The sequence below is a fragment of the Syngnathus acus genome, chromosome 4 (genome assembly GCF_901709675.1).
Source record: "Syngnathus acus chromosome 4, fSynAcu1.2, whole genome shotgun sequence".
NCBI lineage: Eukaryota > Metazoa > Chordata > Actinopteri > Syngnathiformes > Syngnathidae > Syngnathus > Syngnathus acus.
In genome coordinates, this window is record NC_051090.1 from 6246191 (window position 1) to 6266636 (window position 20446).

At 39.1% G+C, this 20446-nt stretch overlaps 1 protein-coding gene across 3 annotated transcripts in view; it reads right to left on the reverse strand.

Moving 5' to 3' along the window:
* LOC119122300 (voltage-dependent R-type calcium channel subunit alpha-1E) overlaps positions 1-19907 on the reverse strand; it is a 49612-nt gene extending 29705 nt beyond the window's left edge. For all 3 annotated transcript variants that reach the window (XM_037250635.1, XM_037250633.1, XM_037250634.1), the window contains exons 1-3: positions 19791-19907; positions 13780-14262; positions 3916-4185 (exon numbers count right to left, since the gene is read on the reverse strand). In XM_037250635.1, the coding sequence (XP_037106530.1) occupies positions 3916-4185; positions 13780-14258 (749 nt within the window). In that variant the 5' untranslated portion in view covers positions 14259-14262; positions 19791-19907. The remainder of the gene's footprint in view (positions 1-3915; positions 4186-13779; positions 14263-19790) is intronic.
* Positions 19908-20446: the final 539 nt, after the last annotated feature.

Below are 20446 nucleotides of genomic sequence, written 5' to 3' on the forward strand. Positions count from 1 at the left end.
AGGCGGCGTCCCAGATAATAGGGAAGGAGATGGGCTGATGCTTGCGAAACAAGTGGCTGAGAAGGAGGAGGAGGAGAAGAAGAAGTGGGAGGCAATGAGACCAAATTAGGCTGACACCGGACAGATCGATATATCGCGCGGCTGGTGATACCCAGCGGGGTTACTCGGGGGCATGTGAGTTATGAGAGCTTGAATAAAAAGAGCAAATAGAAATGTTAACACCCACCAGCTCAAACTTGAACACTGGCCACACTGTGCATTACCTTCAGGGGAACTACAACACATTTGTGAGGCCATCAGCAAGTAGCAGACACCAAAAAAAAAATGTCTTAATGAGATAATAGCTGCATCAGCATGAGGTGCCGTCTTTGTTCTTATTGTGTTTTTCCATCTCACGCTGATAAGATAAATGCTACGTTCATGTCCTTAAACAGCAGTCAACAGGAGGGAGCGATGGAAGGGGATGTAATGGGGAGAGGAAGGAGGTATCCACGGCAACAGGTTTCACTTGAAGCATAAAGTCAATACTGCGGAGTGGTTACTGGAGCAGAGGAGTGGCTATTTTCTTGATTATTCTTTCATTAATTTTAGCTTTTGCAAGAAACTGGGATTTAAATCAATCAATCAATAAGCCACCAAATATGAATTAAAGCAGCCAGTAAAGATGTTATTTATTTCCATGAATGGACAGGGCAGCTAATTTACTAATGAGCCACCACCTCAATGAATTTCTCCACTCACGACTTGATAACTCAAATGGGTGAACATCCTAAGTCCCTTTCGAGTGATGACAGGACTATAACGTATGAAACATTGTCAGAGTCAAATGGTAAGCAGAGCTGCATTGAGTTTTGTTGCATGCGCCACATACACTCATTCTCACGTGAACTGAAATGTTTAATTCAGCGGCATGACAATGAAGTGCTGCCTTCATGAGGGAAAATAGAATCCATGCTGATTTTGTGGGAGCTAAAGTGTGCTTGCCGGTTGCAGCTATTTTTTTTTTTTCTAGAGTTGAAAAATCCGTTCTCAGTATTATATTTGCAACAAAAAGTGCACATGCGTTTCAGCCAGACAAAAAATATGGGGTGTATAGTGTACTATATTTCTTGATCCTTGAGAAAAACATAAGAAATCCCTTAAATTATGCGGAAAAAAAATCTTTTTTTATTTTTTTTTTACATTTTTAGATTGATAACAGAGAATAAAAACATTTAAGTTAAAAATTAAAGCGACTCAACAAGTGTCTATAACGTAAGCACTCCACTGCTCCCTAAGTGCTGTAGCCTCATGATTCATCAGTCACGCACTGTGTAAACGACCCTGTGAGTCACATTGACGCTCGCACAATCCTTCAAAACACGTATGTAAAAATAGACACAGTGCCCGGCCATGGGGACCGGTCGTGATGCCGTGCACAACCCCCAATATGCTCCGACTCCACTTAGCATCCACGCATTTTGATTGCAGTCTCCTGAGACTCACCTAATAGAAACATTGAACCCCAAAAGGCGAGTACGAGACCTTTCAGAGACTGAGCTATTGAAAAAGAGTGTGACATTAAGATTGCAACTTAAACGACATAGCGTTAACTATATTTGACACAGTCATCCCCCTTGCGACACGTCACCTTCACACATCAGCAGGTTGCTTCTGAGAATCAATTTTGAAGATTAATGCAGTCACCCATCAGTCAGACGGCTCTTTAAGTCAAAGTCAAATTTGGATATTTTGAGATAGGAAAAATGGAAATAGATTGTTTGGTGGATAATTCATTATTTTTACTTAGAGTTATTAAAGGCTGTTGAATGAACAATAATTAACAATTGGAACATTATAAAAGAGAGCCAATTGTGGAAAATAATGAAATAAATCATTCCATAAATCAATTATTTAAAGGTGTACTTTCTCCATGGGGCATTTCCCGCTTCAGGGAGATCAAAAAGGGGGAGCAGCTGTCAGTCTTCCCTCAACGCTAAATTCGTCCCGGGTGTTTGGTTAGTGCTACTTCCTCTCGGCATTACCGCCAACCTCAGACTGTTGATAGAAATGTTCTCTTAAGACTTTTTATGTTGAAGTGATGGAATTATTTTCATTGAGCACTCATAAAAAAATCCACTCACGGAGAGGCGAGTGATGCTCACACACATTTGACCTTTTGGAGATTTCCCGCGGTAACTGCACGCGTGCGTCCCCAGTTTTAACTACATTCTGACAGGTAATTTCAACTTCCAATCCAACTAATTATAATATGCAATAAATCTCCTTCTGATATATTGTATATGAATGAGGAAGATATTTGAATATTACTCGTCAATTTAAAGGAACAATATTAACATTGAAAGCAAGCTAACATGCGCTGATCCCGTAGGGGCTAACATTTTGCAAAGCTAATATTGGCTTTTCATCATTGTTATAGTGGACAGATCGGAGCTTAAGGTGTGGACAAGATGGGGCCTTAGAAAAATGTGTGCAAATAGAATTTTGGTAATACTGTACTGCAAAAGGTCTAATGTCTACAATGATTGGCTAAAAAGCGAAGTGTGCAGAGTCTCTGTTGCCAAAATGCATGAATGCAATATCCACACTCTCCTTTTCCCCACATCCATTTTTTTCCACATTGTGTTATTGCAATATAGCTACGATCTCGCCATGTTGTTTTAAGTTAAAAAAAAATTCCAGATCAAAACACAACTGTGTTTTTAATATTTGTGTCAATGGCCGCTTCACCTCGACAATTTCTCTGCCTTCTCGTTGATTCACCGACCAGAGCATAGCCCCATTCAAGCATGTCTCCTCCATAAAGTATATTAGTTAACCAATAATACAGTGAGTGACGACTTGTTGCGATGGTATATGACACAGCGATCAGATATGCTCCCATATAATTCTTCAAAATATATGTTCACCATGCACAAGAGAGCTCATTAGATGTAATAAGACACTCCCTCCCAGACAGCACATAAACCTGCACGTTAGTCAGTCTGCTTGCTCCCCTTCCTGCCACATAACACTTTGATTTAAAGCTGATTGCACAGTGATGATGATTCAAATACTGTCATTGGGTCATAAAACAACAGCAAGAACCCCAAAACTGCTTGGTGATTTCATTCTAGCTCTATTTTTAATCATGCCTTTGAAAGGGCCAATGCAGAGGAAACAATGGATGACAGCTCACAATATTTCTTTTTTTTTTTTTAAACCAGTAGCATCCCATCCAGTTATTCACAAGGCTGCTGTATTATGCACAACAATAGCAGGCCACACCTGGCCTGGCCACCTGGTTGCACCCAAACATGCCAACTTGCTTGTGATCACAGATGGAATAATGTAGTTGCTTCATGAATTGTAAAAACTATCTCTCAACAGGGCTAGATAATATCATATTTTCAAAAGGAATGGTTGTGTGAGGAATTGTACACTGTATGCTGAAAATAAATAATTTCATCTCCAAAAAAAAAAAGGGGGGGGGGGGGCGCTACAAAAAAAAGTTTGGGAATACCACAACACTGACACATTAATTTATATTACTAAAGCCTATCCAATCTTTAAAATTGCATTATTGTCTAATAAGTGAGATTGTTTGGTTCCACCAACTACAGCGTGCAAGTGTACGTAATAGAGTGTCCAATGTGCATGCGCTGTCCACGGTGCTGAATTTTACGCGTTTGCGTAGCGTCATCTCTTGGTAACACTTTGCATTAGGACATATTGTTATATTAATATCTCGCTAAACTTGGGCAGCTTTGATAAGCTATTTGGTTCAAATGGCTGTGCAGGGGTACCTAATAAATTGGTCGGTGTAATCCCGGTGCTGAATCTGACGCATATTGTTTCTTGGATCAGTTTGCGAGATGATATTTGGACATGTTCACTCTTTAAAAGCAACTTGGACATGTTCAAGAAAAAGGATATGGCCACTCTGTAATTTTCTTGGCGTACTTGCGGACCTCGTTGTCCTCCCCAAAGATGAAGAGAGACCTGTTGACGGTGAAGCAGTTCTCCCGGACGGGGATTCGGTTATACAAGGCCATGGCGCGGGCACGCTGCGCTTTGGTCATCTTGAAGGCTGCGGGGGACGCGCCGCCTGTGGACGCGGCAGCTCCATCGCGGCTCCTGTTGCGCTCTGAGCCGCCGTCGCCGCTGCTTAACAAGACCGGAACGTCGTCTCCGAAGCGGGCCATTCTGTCCAGGCAAACCAAAAAACAAAAAGAAAAGAAGCAATAGGGCGGGATGAGATGAATCGAGGTTATTAAAAGGGGCGCGGTGCTGCGCTCGATTGCTGCCAGTGACCAATTAGTCCATCATTAGTTTTCGTTTGGAAAAACACATAAAAGCATCTTCAGCTGTCTTTTCGTGTGGTCTACCCACAAAAAAAAGAAAAACACACAGCGAGTTGACCACCACTGCTGTGCGTAAAATGTATCCTAAGCACACGGGTTCAGAATCCACGAACACCTCAAAAATCCGAAAGAAACTGCAACAGGTCACATCGAGTGGACGAGTTTTGAAATAATCCATCAATTACACTTAAGAGCGCTTCATTCCTCGTGCACAAAACGCGCTGGAAGAAACTTTGCCATTCCCCCCCCAAAAAAAGGAAAACTGAAATGGAGCGGGAGGGAGGGAAGCCACCGCTCCTTCACTCTTTCCACGCACTCAAAATTCAGAAGACCGGACGTGCACGATGTGTCTTCATGAAAATACATCACGCCCCCTTTTCCCTAGTCCAAATGCAGTTTGGTTTCGTAATACGCAAACAACTACATCAAGAGAAAATAAACCACTGGATGTTGCATAAAGACGTGAGGAGGTTGTTTAATTTTTTTTTTATTGCGCATCAAAACACGAGACCACAATAATGCAAATGTCAAGATCCAAATATATTTGGAAAAATTATTCACTAAACCCATGATGGTAGCAAATATATTTAGCAAATGAATGCAACTCACACAGCAGAGAATGAATGCCCTGTTATTATTTACACAACAATGTGAAGAACATATTCAAATGTGTCTAATTATATTGGCAATGATAAGGTGAGGGTTGTTTTTTCCTATAAAATGATTATGTGGTGGTGCCTGGAGACAAATTTCTTGAGTGACCACGTTGATATGTTAAAAAAAAACTTCTCAAATCACACTTCCCCATTGAAAATAATGGGAATGCAATTAATCCGTTCCAGGCCCTTCCAAAAAAAGAGAAAAAAATGTGTCACTTGTCTCAGATGGTTGTGGAATCCTTAATTAAGCCTGCAGCTAAAAATAATACAAAAGTAGAATTCTCATGTGGCGCCTTATTAAAATCTGACTCTTATCTCTAAAGATGAATGATGTCAGTAATTACCAAGAAGACACTTGTGAATAATTGCAGCGTTGTGTTGGTACTGCATAATAAAGTTTTCATGACAAAGACACCGATCAATAATTTCCGCGTGGCACATCAACATTCAAAACAAGATTTTTTTTCTCTGCAGTCAAACGAGTGGCTCACCATCCCCAACAGGTCCCCCAGATTACAAGTGTAATTGAAATGAGTAAATAATTGCAGTTCATTGTCCTCAAGTCAGGCTGAGAGAGCGCATCACGCGCAGCTTTTTTTTGTTGAAAGGTGAAGAGGTTATTATGGTAATTAAGTGATGCCGGCGGGAATGATTAGGGAGTAAGGATGATGTCGACGTCCTGGGGAAAAAGGCAATGAGCCAAGCATTTGCATCCTCTTCCATGGAGTCTAATTTTTTCCTCTTGCACCAAGACTGTTTTTTGTTTTGTTTTGTTTTTTAGAGTGACTTTGGTGTGTTGAATCCATTATGCCATATAACACAGACTTTTGGAGGCGATCAAATTAGGTTAATTTCAGCAGATAATTTTAGTCATTTTTTAAGGAATAAAGAATATATATAATAAAGAGTATTGTATGTTAACAGAAATATAAATAAATAAATAAAACACGATCAGGGTGATCAGGGTGGTGTATGTAGGGGTCTGTTCCGGTAACATGACTTAGTGGCACATAACACTGAGATGCAAAGATTTGGATCTAAAAATAGAACACGGCAACACAGTCACATATACCTGGCAGGCTCTTGTCTGAAATCTGGTCGTTATCGTTGTTTCCACCGAGAAGGCTTCCCGAATGAAAACAGCCTTTGTCTCATGAGGGCAACAGTCAGGAGACAAGTGACAAGTGAAAAGGAGGAATAGTCAAAGTTTCAATGAAAGTCAAGACACATTACTTTTCAAATAGCTGTTTTTAACAGGCATTAATTTACATATTTTAAAATTCACCACAAAATAAGTTTGTAATGTTTTATTTGCAATCAGACAGCTCAAGTTGCCACAACCCAGAAAGGTAGAAAAAGATGGATGGGACAAAAAGTGCTATTTAAAGGAAGTGGAGGTCTTTTTGCTTGTATAGTTGAACAGCTATGATGGCGATTTCGCACGAAGCTGTGATGTCAAACAAGGAATGTATCTGTGTGCGTTCATGCGGTGTCATCACTTGTCAACACATTTTCATCTGCGTGTCAGACGCAATGGAAAGCGCGGATGCGGGAGATGAGCAGTGGATTCATTTTCGGAATTCTTTCCATTGATTTATTGTCACTAAAGTAACGAGGAAGTAATTGTTTGCATTTTTGAAATTTTATTATGTAATGGTTTAAAGCATAACATATATAAATAGTATTCCACAATTTTGAAAAAGAATGCAGCTTTGTCTTAAATATAAGTTCTTTGGTTTTGTTTACAGTTGACCAGAATTTAATGACTACTCTGTATCGAATAAAACTGTATTTAAAAAACAAAACAAAAGGTCATCTCCCAAAATTAGTTGCCAGCATATTATATTTCAAAATGTATCCCTCCAAAAAACTCATAACATAATATCTTGAAAATGTCAGCATCTGTCATTTGGCTGAATTGTTAGGCAGCCTTGATAAGTTTGCCCAAAACTTGGTCAAAATTGGACAGAGACGTGGCAAAGCTTGGCCAAACGCATGAGCACAGCCGGACCACGAAGGCGGACCTATTGATGTGGCCACATGAAGGGGCTGAGGGGGGGAATGGGGGCTGGACTAAATTTAGCTTCATTGAGATGGTAATGGTTGGAACATAAGAGAGGACCTTGCATGTGCAGCTTTGCATGAAGAAAAAAAATAACTACGGCACAGTTATAGCAATTATATGTCTGGCTTCATATTTCCACAACAACTATTATTTCCTTGTTTCTTAACCTCTTTGACAGTTACCCTTTTTTTTTCTATCCACCCAAGAATCCCGCTTCCTTCTGTTGTCTTCCTCCTCGGCGTTACCTAGCAACACAACTGACATGCCCTCTATTCCCAGCCCCGTGAATCTGCTGCGGTAAACCTACATCATAATGAAACAACCTATATATACGATGCCCATGGGAGGCAGAGGAACAGCTTTTGTTCAAGTATGATGTTCAACCCTGTTTCCCCCATATTGCATGCTCAGAGGAGGAGATGCAACAGATTGTTGGAGAACGCAATCAAATTGTGTCTGATGATCAATTTATTGAAGGAACTTCTGTACTTAAATAAAGTAGGCAAGTGCGTGTGCCCAATCAACAGACTTTACCACTGGAGGACAATTAGTCTGTAGAAACATCTTAAGTATGCTGAGTGGAAACAGAACGTGATTTCTTTGTTTGACACTTTGAATAGATTTACAAAAAAAAAAAAAAAAAAATCAACAATTGCTCTTTTTTTCAACAAAGTCCATTGATACCCGGCTTTAATTTGGATATTGAAAAATGTCAGCTGAGGCAACAGGCAAAGGTAATGAAATAACTCCCTCTAGCGGCAGACAATAATACTACATTGACATAATTTAATTATTCCAGTAGGGTCAATAATAATAATAATAATAATAATAATAATAAACCAATTTATCTTTTTCTTTAATGGAGACAATTTTTAAAACAGCAGTGAAAATGTTACTAAAGCACATCTTTCATAACAAACACATTTGGGAAATATTGTTGTCTTCCTGCTTTGAGTAGCTTTAAGACAAATGCACCAAAGGTTTCTCCCAAACATTGCAACAGCAAACGCAGGACAAAATAAAATGAAACAATTCTAATCTTGTCCAACAGCGCCAATAAACCAAATCAATAGACTTTTGTGCTCACTGCCTGTGTTTAGCTTTAATGGAGCGTACATCACCGAGTACATCTACAGTGCAACATAAAACCTTTAGTAAAGGAAAAATGTGTTGATGGTCACACAGACAGCAGGAGATCGATGTTCTCATATCAATTCAGCGGGCAAGGTTGGTGAAGATAATTCTGAGCAGGTGGCAGCTGGACAACTTTATTAAAAATGATCAGGCTCTCCATTTTAAAACGTTGATTATATTTACTGACTTCACCTTTGGAAAAAAATAGGAATTATAGTGTTGCAGTGGGTGTGATATGATGACAGTGACGTCATAAATCCACAAGAGCATCATTTTTTAATTGATCCCACTCTGTTATCAGTGCCTAGCTGTGAGTTCACATGAAACATTAACGTTCAAATTCCATAATTAGGGATGACTGATCATGAATGGGCCTGCGCAGTTTATCAGCAGTTCCATTTGGCTCCAGTAGGGGTCAGAGCTAGGTCAATAAAGTCCAGTTTTTGCTGCTATGGTGGATATTTATGAGCAGGGATTTTGCTTACCACGCACCTCCTTGTCGTTTGTCAAAACTGCCCCCTTCTAAAAGGAACATAAGTCAAGGCTTGCTGCAATATTAGGGCTCCTGGTTTGGAAGTAGTGGAGACGGCAAGTGATGAATAGCACTGAACACACACGCACTTTGGCTTTCTGTGTATTAGCCTGGAGGAACGTTTCATACTGATGTGGATCTTGATGCTGACCACACATACAAACAAAGTGAAATATGATGTGAGATATGTTCTGGTTTAAGTAGGACATCAACACAGACTTCCGGATTGCTCGAGGAATAAATGTTTCATATCCAAGCAAATGGAGTGTTGTGAGGTGAGTTGAAGGGTCACATTGCTTCCAATACGAAATGGTTTCGTATCACGAGGGAGTTCGGCTGCACAGAGAAATTAATTCCACCAGGAAGCTAATAGTGACAAAGAGCATATCACCCTTATTACACATATTGTAAAATTCATCTACAATGGGCATGACAAGTTTCTCTGCTACAAATGTGGTTTTCTAGTCAAAGCTGCTCTGGCTAACAAATGAGAGGACAGAAATTTGGAATTGTTTAGCTGTAGAAGCAGTTGGTAATATCATTAAAGTTACAGCACTACCAAGGCCCTGGGCAGATTAAATTGACATGGCAGCAGCACAGAGGGACAGATATATGATTGGATGAAACGTAAAACATCCGAGCACACACACACACGCACGCACGCACGCGCGCACTGGAAGCAGTGCAGCTAATATTATGTGTTAATCACTTTCCTGTGTATTTGTGTTTCGCAAGTGAATTAGCAGCCGATCCATTGAGTTGAATAATTAAACATCTGTTCAGCACTGATTTATGCAAGTATTGAAACAATCATACCTCTTTAGCTTATCTGAATGTGCAATGCAGATGAGGGCGTGTGCTGCGAGAAGCAGCGAACATTTTTCACAAAAGCGCAAGGTGTTGTCTGGAAAGCGGGGCACCGACCCAAGATGCATGGCTCCGACATACCGAGGGATGTAATTCTAAAATGGATGGGGATTAAAGGGAACGAGGACACCCTGGTGAGGCGAAATCTAGGCCAGCGAGTAGTGTTGGCGCTCTGATCTACAAATGCATAAACATGGAGAAGCCATTGACAATATTGGCTTCTTTTTTTTTTTTTTTGGTGTACAGGGTTTGAATCTCCTTCATGTATGCCGATTTTCCTAGGCTTACTTAAATAGCTCATGAATGACATTACAAAAAATAGGAACGTGCTCATTTAAATATTGCCCAAGAAAATGATTGTGTGTATGTTTTGTTTTTTTCTAACAAAAATACAGTACAAGTAAAAACATGTTGAATTAAAAATGACTTTCCTGATATGTGACATATTTGCAGCACAGCAACACTAATGTTATTAATTTTTACACAGCAATATTAGGGCCACTTTGGAAAGAAAAAAACAATTACAAGATTAAAGTTTTGATATTGCATCAGAAAACAAATCTTGTGACAAAAATCTTATTTGTCGACAAGGCCAAGGAATGTTGCAAATCAACTCAATATTCTTTTTCCCACCAAGGTCTTCTGTTAGTCATACCGGCCACATTATAACAGGTAGCAACTTCAAATAAATTGTCTTGTCACAAACTGAGTGGACAACCCACAGTTCATTTTGCAACCCGAGGCAACATTGAACTGAACATTCAGACGTGGTCTTTTGATTTCTTTCTGCTTCTATTAAAATCACAAAAACATTCGATCTTGCAAACAAATGAGTCTCTCATCAAACGAGAACGGTAAAACCAAACTAAAGCACCTCCTCTATCCCGGAAATTATTTAACTATTATGTCATTTTGTGGCATGGAAAATGGCTTTTCAGCGTGTCATCATTAATAATTCACCCGTGTCAAACAGGTCTGACATTTACACCGCAAGGTGTGCCTGTGTGACACTTACAGGAAGACGATATTGGAGGATCATTTACTCTCCGAGTTTGTCAGCAAAGTTGAATGAAAGTAATATAATCAAAAAAGAATTTGGCATTGGAGGTATAAAAAAAAATTATTGGTACAAATGGGTAACCGTTGCTATGGTAGCTGGTATGCCTTCGGTGCAATTAAGACCTGGGAAGCAATTTCATAACACACGTCCTTGCTTTTCAAATGTAAATAGGCAATTGAAGAACTTTGTGCAAAGCTCTGCGTTGTCCCCGCTGAATATGTCAACTTTGATTGACTCAGTGCAGATGCTAATAACAAACAGACTGAACTCTGTTTTCCCAAAATACAGAACATAAAGTTAAGCTTTTTCAATGTCACTTTTTTACCATAAATCCAGCACAACCTTCTAATCATTTCGAGAACAGACTAACGAGGCATACGCTGGCGTCGAAAAGACGGTAATGCCGAGCAGAAATGAGATATTATTAATAGAAGCACCACACAAACTTTAAGCTATCCCTCAAATCGCCACACCCTCAAGGTTAGTGGCCAGATAATGAGGCTTGTGGCAATTTTCCAACCGTTAGCTGCTTGCAGTGCTTTTACGGATGACCAACAGGCACAGCCAGAGTGTTCCAATCGCATTGTGATCACAAGACATGAAGATCATAGTCGCACACAAAGCCAGTCCAAGTCTGTGAACACCCCTACCGAGAAAAGCTGCCGCAAGGGACACCGAGTCGGAAAAGAATACTAATGAACAGCCAACACACACGAATACGGTATCGTATATTGGCAGCAACAGTTGGCATGTGCTGCCGCCTTCACCTTTCAACTATAACCACTGAGGCTTTTCCACTATATATATATATATATATATATATCATGATTTGACCAGTGTTAGTGTGTTTACAATCTGAATGTGTATACAAACAGTACACAAGATTTAATGTACCCGATTTTGTGTAGGGTCAAAATTGCACAAAAGACCTAAAAGGGAAAGTTTTAAATGGAAATGACGTGTATTTGTCAGGAATTTCATTTTGAGAAAGAAAATCAGATTAACATCACTGAAAAGTAAAATGTTGTATACATTTTGTTCCATTGGATGTGAGGAAAAATGCTGCACCTTTGTATGAAAAAATAAATAAGAGTCAAACATTATTAATAGAGATGTGAGCAAAAACAAAACAATAATAAAACGTTAAATATTTTTGACCATATGTGAATCAACTAAAGTAACAAACTGTTGCCAGACGGACGACTTAATAAATCACCCGGGGATAGTAGAACCTCTGACATGGATTCTGCTCAGACGTCTGCTCTGCGCATTTTCAAATTTGGCATAATGACTCGAGTTGTGCTCAAGCTGCCGGGTTTAACAAATCCAACTGTCTCGGTCTTGCAGTCTTTTAATTTAGCAGGGCTCCCATGCAACACGTTGCGCTTTACTGCTTTCACTTTTAATCCTCTTTATTTACTTTATTTACCTCACTGATGCCACAACATAAGCTCACTGTTTTCCTGCCCAGTTCAGGCCTGAGTCTAAACCTGAACATGTGTGGGCTTTCATATTTTCAAGCGGCTTACAAAAAAAATAAATTAAAAAGGAATTTTTTTGGTGCCGTTGTGGGTGTGAACACAGCCAAATTGCTTCGTAGCCAATCGAAGCTTCGATTAAACAATAGACAGACATACAGAGCCATCGTAAACACGAAGGTCAAAGGTCAAACAGAGTCCAAGATAGTTATTTCTCCCAGCTGTTGGTCCAGTCTAATCACTGACATTAAACGAGGGCAGCAATAAGTACTGTTATTATCCGGAGCAATGAAAAGATGTCATTAACATCTCCAATGCTACACATGCAGAGTAATAACCTCCAACTACACACACACAAAAAAAAATATATATATATATATATATATATATGAGGATTTAAATAGACGACACTCTCGCAGTATTTTAGTTTGTTTTTATGGATTTTTGATATTTTATTCATGATTTTTATTATTTCACTAGTCTCTAGTGTTTCTCCACTGGTGACTGATGTCATTTAATAATATTCCTCAGCTCTAAAGTCTTGTGGGCATGTTCGTGAGACATACTGTAAATATCCCCACATTGTTTCCACATTTATTTGGAAAGCAAAGTGGGTAAATCAAATTGATTCTTTTTAAGTGCTGGCAGGGAGCCCTAAATAAATCAAATTAAATCTTCGGTTGGGCAAGGATACACATCCCGTCACGTTATTATAAACTATTTGTTAGTCTGAAATCATCCTGAAAAGAAAACAGATGCACATGTTGGCTCAGGTGCAACAATTTTAATCCAAGCCGCTATGAGAATGTAGACTTGAGAGTTGGATGTTCACGGTCATAACACGTTGTGACTCACTCGGGTCTTCAGCTGCGGCGGCGGCGGCGAACATCTGACATGAACGTATCATTTTAATCATAGCAGGCAGACCAGGGTACCGTTACCTGCTCCGTGACCGAACATCTCTACAGGCCTCGTAATCATGCCATCGCCTCAATAAACCATTTGTCACATGGACTTATGTATTAAAAACTGGTGGAAAGTCTGGATGACTGGATAATGATTTATAATTAATACAAAGCAATTTTTCTCTTGTTTTTTTTTTTATCCTTGCTAAATTACTGATCCCAACTAATAAAAGCTGTTAAATCAATAGAAGGGTTCTTTCAAGTCCAGTCAATACTTGGTAATCTCATGTATCACCATCTTCATTCATTTTGCATTAAGACCTCCCATTAAAGCTTCCCTATGCTTCTGTGGACCGTGGCATCCTGAGCCTGTGGCGAGGAAGGTGGGACGGGCACCGTGGGGGTCGGGCCCACCAGAGCTAAAGCTTCAGCTTCATTAGGGAAACGGACTGGAGGGGGGGGGGGGGGTCAATCTCTACTATTCACGTTGCGCTTTCACAGCTCCACAGGGCAGGAATACATACATACTATACGTGTGGATGTAAAGTAGATCCAATTAAGCGTACACAAAGACAGTATTGATTGAAAATAGAACATCTGCATGAGAAACTGAAACGCTAGCGACATGCTAACCTAAAAATTGTCTATATTATTGCACCACACACATAGGTGAGTCACTTTAGCATAGATAAAATGACACATGATAAAGAAGGTAGCAAGAAAGTTTCATACTTACTCCCATTCCTTGCGACGTGCCTGTGGAGTGCTGTGGATTTTATGAGCCTGGTGGGCCTTCACTATGTCCTTCTGCTCAATAATGCCCCCCCGGCGTCTCTTGATCACATTGGGGCTAATGGGGAGATCTCCATCAATCGCCAGCATGCTACCTCCAACGTCAAAAGACGAGGTCACATCCAGGGTGAGGCCAGTTCGGTTTCGGTGCTGAGGCGGGCTGTGGCCCGGCATGTGGGTGAGGTAGAGGGTGTCACGGCTGCTCGAGAGACTGTGGGGCTCAAGGAGAGAAGGGGAGCCAGAACGTAGGCTGGAACCTCCGGTTCGATGCTTCTGCCAGCTCTCATAGTCCGCGTGGTGTCTATGGTGTCTGGGCGTGCTATTGCCATACATGGGCTCCAGAGCAAGACCCAAAGTATCCTCTGGACAATGCCATCCTCTTGTGGGTCTGGGTAGGCCCAATGTATTATGGTCCCCTGTCATATTGCTGCAGGAACGAGGAGAAAAGAGGAAGAGGGGACAGTAAATGAGCAAATACATTTAGTCGAAATACAATTGTCATTCAAAAGCAATTTGTCGTTTTATTGTGTGTAATAGAGTCTCATATATAAAAGTGTGAATTATTTAGGATTAACACCGAGCTGTGTGCCAGGAAAAGAGAACAACACAAAGCTTGCTAATAGATTGTACATTATAGCAATCCCTTGGTGTGGCACAAATACTGTAGCGCATGTAAGCAGGAAGCAATGAAATGAACTCACACTGGTGCATTTTGTGTGTTCTTTATTTTATTATTATTATTATTTCGTGGCTTTTATGCTACATTACACTTTTTCCCTCAGTGCAAAGGGCTCCCTTACATAAAAAAATGCATATTTCGTTTCACAAAAATCAACTCAGAAAATGTTTTAATATTGAGGTAGTATGTTGTCCTGCATATCATTAAAAATTCAGAAAAAAAAAAAAAAATTAGCCCTACTCATGATGAAGTATATAACACCCGGTGTATGTGCAACTAAGACATCTAGTGGTGATTGGTGGTATTACAACACAAATATTGTATAGTCGCAGTTTAACATCCTCAGATTCACATTTGCGGAGTTATTCACCCATTTGACCCAATTTTGGGAAAATTTTCATTTCTATTTTTTAATTAACCAAGGAGTCACTCAGAGTGTGGCTGTAAGGCGCACACAACCCACTCGCTGCCAGTTGCCCGACCCCGTGTTAGAGGTTCAGCACCCAACCATAAACATTGGAATCTCATCTGCTGATCTGAATCAAGCGGGTTCAACTGCAATTTCCTGTCACCATGGTAACACAAACTTAGTATCTAGAGTGATTGCAACACATTTGAAGCTGCCATCGCGGCCAGTTCTGTTGGGAATGGCTCACCCAGCATTTAAATCAATAGTATCATAAATCAATCTGTGAAACTTGCTATTACAGCCACACAATCTGCTGCTGTAGTTTCCGACTGATGAAGTTTGTTACTTCTTACGCGTTCAATTTCTTGCTCTCTGATTGCAGCTAAGGACTGGATACAATCATAACATGCACAAGAATGAATGGGAGTTTTTTTTGTTTGTTTTTTTACACAGTGGGTCTCTCTTGGAGCAAAAAGTTTCAGACATTGATCTTGTGAAGCCATTTTCTAAATTGTATTTTCAAACTTGCTGGACAGTTGTGCCAACATAATCAGCTAACATGTCAGGATGCTGCATTTCAAAGCGTTTGATCACACTAAGATCTGAATTATTTCCAGTAATGCATCACTTTGCTGACAACACATATATTCAGCTTTTGTTTCCCTCTCTTCGCATAAACAATGAAAGCACTACAGTGAGCCAAGATTTTGAAATTTAATGAATATAAGAAAAATTGTGCGTTTGATAGTTACGTCTGTCACACTCGAGTGAGAATGTTTATCTATATGTGCCCTGTGATTGATTGGCATCCAGTCCGGACTCCAGAGTGTACCCCGCCAATTGCTCAGTCAGCAGGGACGGACTCCAGCTCACGTGCAACCCTAATGAGGACTAGCGCTACAGAACATTGATGGAAGGATGCATCGATGGATAGGTTACTGTTTGGTACGGTAGGGTTAGGGTTAGAACTGTACTAGCAGGCCTTTCAAATACTGTATTTTCTTCCATATTAGTGAAATTGGGCAGTTGACAACATGCCCTTAATCAATCATAGGGAAGTTTCATGACTGCTCAAAAATACTTTAGCAAACTGGGACTCAAACAGGTAACCTTCTGTATAAAACTAGTGAGACTTGGCTTAATTAATTATTATTATTACTGTTATTAATATTATTTTCTCAGCCAGCCTTCTGTTTAAAACTAGTGAGACTTAATTAATTATCAATATTTTAATGTATTATTATTATTATTTTTATTATTACCACTACCACCTTGAACTGAATCGCAATAGATGTACACGTGCACCTAAAAAAAAAAAGTGTCCAGTAAGTGGATATGGTACTTTCTATTGAAAACTTACGTGAATTAGTATATGTCGAAGTATGATGGTTGTTGAGCAAGGACAAACATTAGATAACATCAACATTCATATTCACAGTTGTTATCCTTTTTTCAGCAGCCCATTAGCAGAACCGAGCCGTTACAATGATGTGCAGGATAAACATCCCCTGGTTGCCTCTGACTGCATTGTGGTTACTCTTCTTCTAACCAGAACTCAGTCTCAAGTTGACAGTGGTTTGAAATAATTTCCCCTAATTAGCTTTTTATGAAGCTGGCTGCTCATTATTCACTGAGCTTTCTGCCAGCCATTACATCGAAAAAATCCATTCAACAAGGCTCAATGTGTTGTCAAGTTGACAACATGACCACAACCGATTTTTTTTTTTTATGGCCAGGTGGTGTCTTGCATGGTCTCTAATATGGAGTGAGGAAGATTCTGTGACAGAAGAGGGACCTTTGTGCACCTGCTGTCCACAGTAGTCAACACCGGAGCCTGGTTACACATCACATCTCATCAAATTCAAAAGCAAACCAACACGGAACCTGTTCAACCTGAAAAACGTTATGGTTTTATTTTATTCAATAAGACTGCTAAGCGACAGGTTAGCAAATATGACACAATAAAACAAAAGTGACCTCACTTGTCGACAAAGAGTGTTTTTTAGGATGAAGAATTACGGTATGTCTCATTACTTTTGCACATAGAGTGATTTTTTTTTTTTATTCCACACAATTCTTTGTGGTAGCGTCCATTTTCTTCACGTTCCATCAACAACAACCAACTGCTGCTGAGGCTTATTAAAGTTTCATGTGGCTGTTGCCTTTTGCATTATAAACACCGAACGGCTTCAGATTTGATGGATCAATTGGTTTGAAGCCTGAATAACAAACCTTTGATGGTGTGCATTCAGTGCAAGCGATGCCAGACTCAAAGTTAATAATTCATTGACAATTTAAAAGATCTGTCAGTATTTATTTAAAAATGTACCTGTCAGTCGATTCATTTGTTCTGTCAACAGATGATGAAAATCGCTCTCGCTCTTGAATGGTCGTTGAATCAAAATTTAGCCGTGAGCCTTTGCTGCTCCGGTTGAATATAAATTGTCATGAAATGTGCTAACTACGATGCTAAGTGAATTCACATGTCATAGCCGATGGTGATGATTTTCTATGGGCTACACCCATCTTATGATGAAAAGACATTTCTCAAAGAAACCCTACTGTGGCGGTGACCTTTCTGGAAAAGAAGTCGTTATGTAACACTAAGGACATGTCGTTTTGCTAATGATCAACACTACTAATAAAAGCATCACACCCGTAAAGCTCAATCACTGGAAGCCATGCTGAGGAGGAATGAAATTATTTGTTAAACTGAGCTGTTCGCTTAAATATTGGATTGATTTGACAGATTGTTGCATTTGGGTTTTAAAATATAAACAAATGGTTCACACAAAATTATGGGTGGAATATGCTAATGCTATATTTAATAGCGCTGTGGAAAATTATGTTCCAATGAAATGAAAAATAATTTTGAGATTTTAATATATGTATTATAGTACTAATGTAAACATTAAAAGGAATTATAGCATCTCAAATTAAACATGATGGGCATAATACATTGTGCCCAAAATAATCTACACACTTCCTTTTATCAGGTATTGTTCATCAACATTAGGCTTGGCCATGGCTCGCCAGCTGAAATTGGAGCAGCGTTGCAAATTTGCCACCTGACGGTCCAGTGCAGCCTGACGGATTTATTGAGTCATTCATTGATTAATTTGCTCGCCCATAGCAAGCACAAATATAGCAAAGGCATACGGCATTTTTGTGGGCAGTCTGAGGCACACCTGTGCAATAAGCATGCTGTGCAATAAGCATATGCCCCACATGCAAGGTGGATGGATGGATTATCTTGAAAAAGGAAATGTGCACACTAAGAGATTTAGATTTGTGGACAAAATCAGAGAGATAATTTTTGCTTTTAGATAATAAAAATGAGAGCAAAAACAAAAGTGTAGCATTTTAATGTTAAGTAGTCCATATTCTTTCAGATAATGTTCTGTCTGACTCAGCAGTAAAAATAAAACCTTTTTGGAGGAGTTTGCAATATCCATTTTCTATTTTTCACAACTGACCGATGTGTGAACCATCAATTAACACAGAAAATGTGTTTTTCATTTTACCATCATTGCACTGAAATCAATTTTGCATGTCAATTATTAGGCAGTATTAACAAGCAAGACTATAAAATAAACGTTGCTGTTTAAAAGCATTTTTCACTTTTCTTATTAGTACTTTTGAATCACATTTTATTTGATCTATTGTAAAGCACTTTGGGTACCAGTTGGCTATTGTAAATAAAATTTGATTGAAAAGACGAAAAAGTTTGACTTGATAATTGTAAACAAAGTCTCACTAGTGATCAATGCTGGGTGTACCCATCAACTCCATTTTCCATAATGTCTCTCACAGGTTCTTTTTCTTTTTTTTTTTTGCTGAATAAACACTTTTACATAGCTTCATTTTTTTCCAATGAAAGTGTTAACACCCAAAGCGCAATGAAAGTGTAGATAAAAAGAGACGAATCACCCAACTAGATTGGACTGGAAAGTACTAAGCGCTAATGTGATGTATCATGTCGTCATTAAGCAGTATTGACCCAAGCAGTGGTCAGTGCACCTTCAAGTGCATAACACCAATAGATCAATTCTGGTACTCGTGGTACTGCACAGTATATGTGGAGAATCTAATAGAATCAGCCAGGAATTCACCAAAAGATTGAAAAGGTTGTGCAGTGATGGAGGTGTCTTGTACTGTTGCCTCAAGCAGTCTGCCAACTTCTGCACTGATTATTCAAACTGCCTCTCCCTTTATTGCGCAGCTCCCATGGCATGAGAATATAGGCTGTGCTCGCTCTAATTGAATACTGGAGCTACTAAAATACTATAATCGGAAGCAAGTTAATGAGTGTGCGGGAGTACATTTACATAAAGAAATACTAGAATTATGTATGCTGAGAAACACATTTAGATTGTTTTTATTTGATTTGTTTTAGCTCTGTGCCAAATGATGTCTGCATTTCTTAATTTCTGTGCTCTAACTGGGTGTGTTTTCTTCCAAAGTCACTAGTACGATTTAATTCAAGTATTTTTCCATCATTTGGGAAAAATAAATGTCAACATTTTACCTAAACCAGATAAGGCAACATTAAAGAAGCCTGTTCGTGTTTAATAATTTACTGTTTAACAATTCAGTGTTAAAATAAATTAAAGTGACTTAATCCACCATCTCTTGCTTGGTAATAAAGCCGGTTAAAGGTTTTAATTCAAAACTCCACATTCCTCCACATATTTCCCTAATTTACATGCCAATAAAGAGTATCCATATGAGTTAAAGCCTGAGGGGACGTATTTCTGCACCTTGAAGTTCTTGAATGCAACTCAACCAGCCCAATTTTGACGTCGACGTACACGAAACTTTTAACTATAACGTCACTTAAAAATGCAACATGCACAAGATTTCTTACCTCGTCTTGTTCTTCTCCGTAAATGAATGGAAAGTGTGGCAGCGGTTTGAACTGCGTCTGTCCGCCTGTAAACCAGAATGCGAAGGGGTTTGATGCGGGGGCGTAGGAGGAGGTGGCGGACTTCATTAATGAAGCCCCTTTTATTCATTTAAAAGAAGAATCCCTGCAAAAAAATCTTAAAATTTCACACATTGGTAATTCTTCTTCAGGGTCACTTGGTCAGCGATATCGTGATGTATTTTGCGGATGAGCCACCTGTAAGCACTTCCTGCCTAAATTTAGGTTTTACCTTGGGTATATTTATGGGGGTGTAAGTGGGAATCTTGTACGCACGGTGGCAGTAAACGCACGTAAATTGCTGAACTCAACTAAAGTCGTTGAATATTTTTGTTTTTGTTTTAATTGACCTCAACTCAAGCTCTGTATTATTCTTGATATTATACAAACAATCAATAATAATAATATTATTACGATGATGATTGTTATTATTATTATTATTATTATTATTATTATTATTATTATTATTATTATTATAAAACAACTCAGTTAAGTCTATGTCCAAAACCTTTTTATATTTGGTTTAGTCCTGAATAAAACAAATACCAATAAATGCATTGTGCTTCACAAAGTAAAGTTCAATTAAAAAAATACCGGCA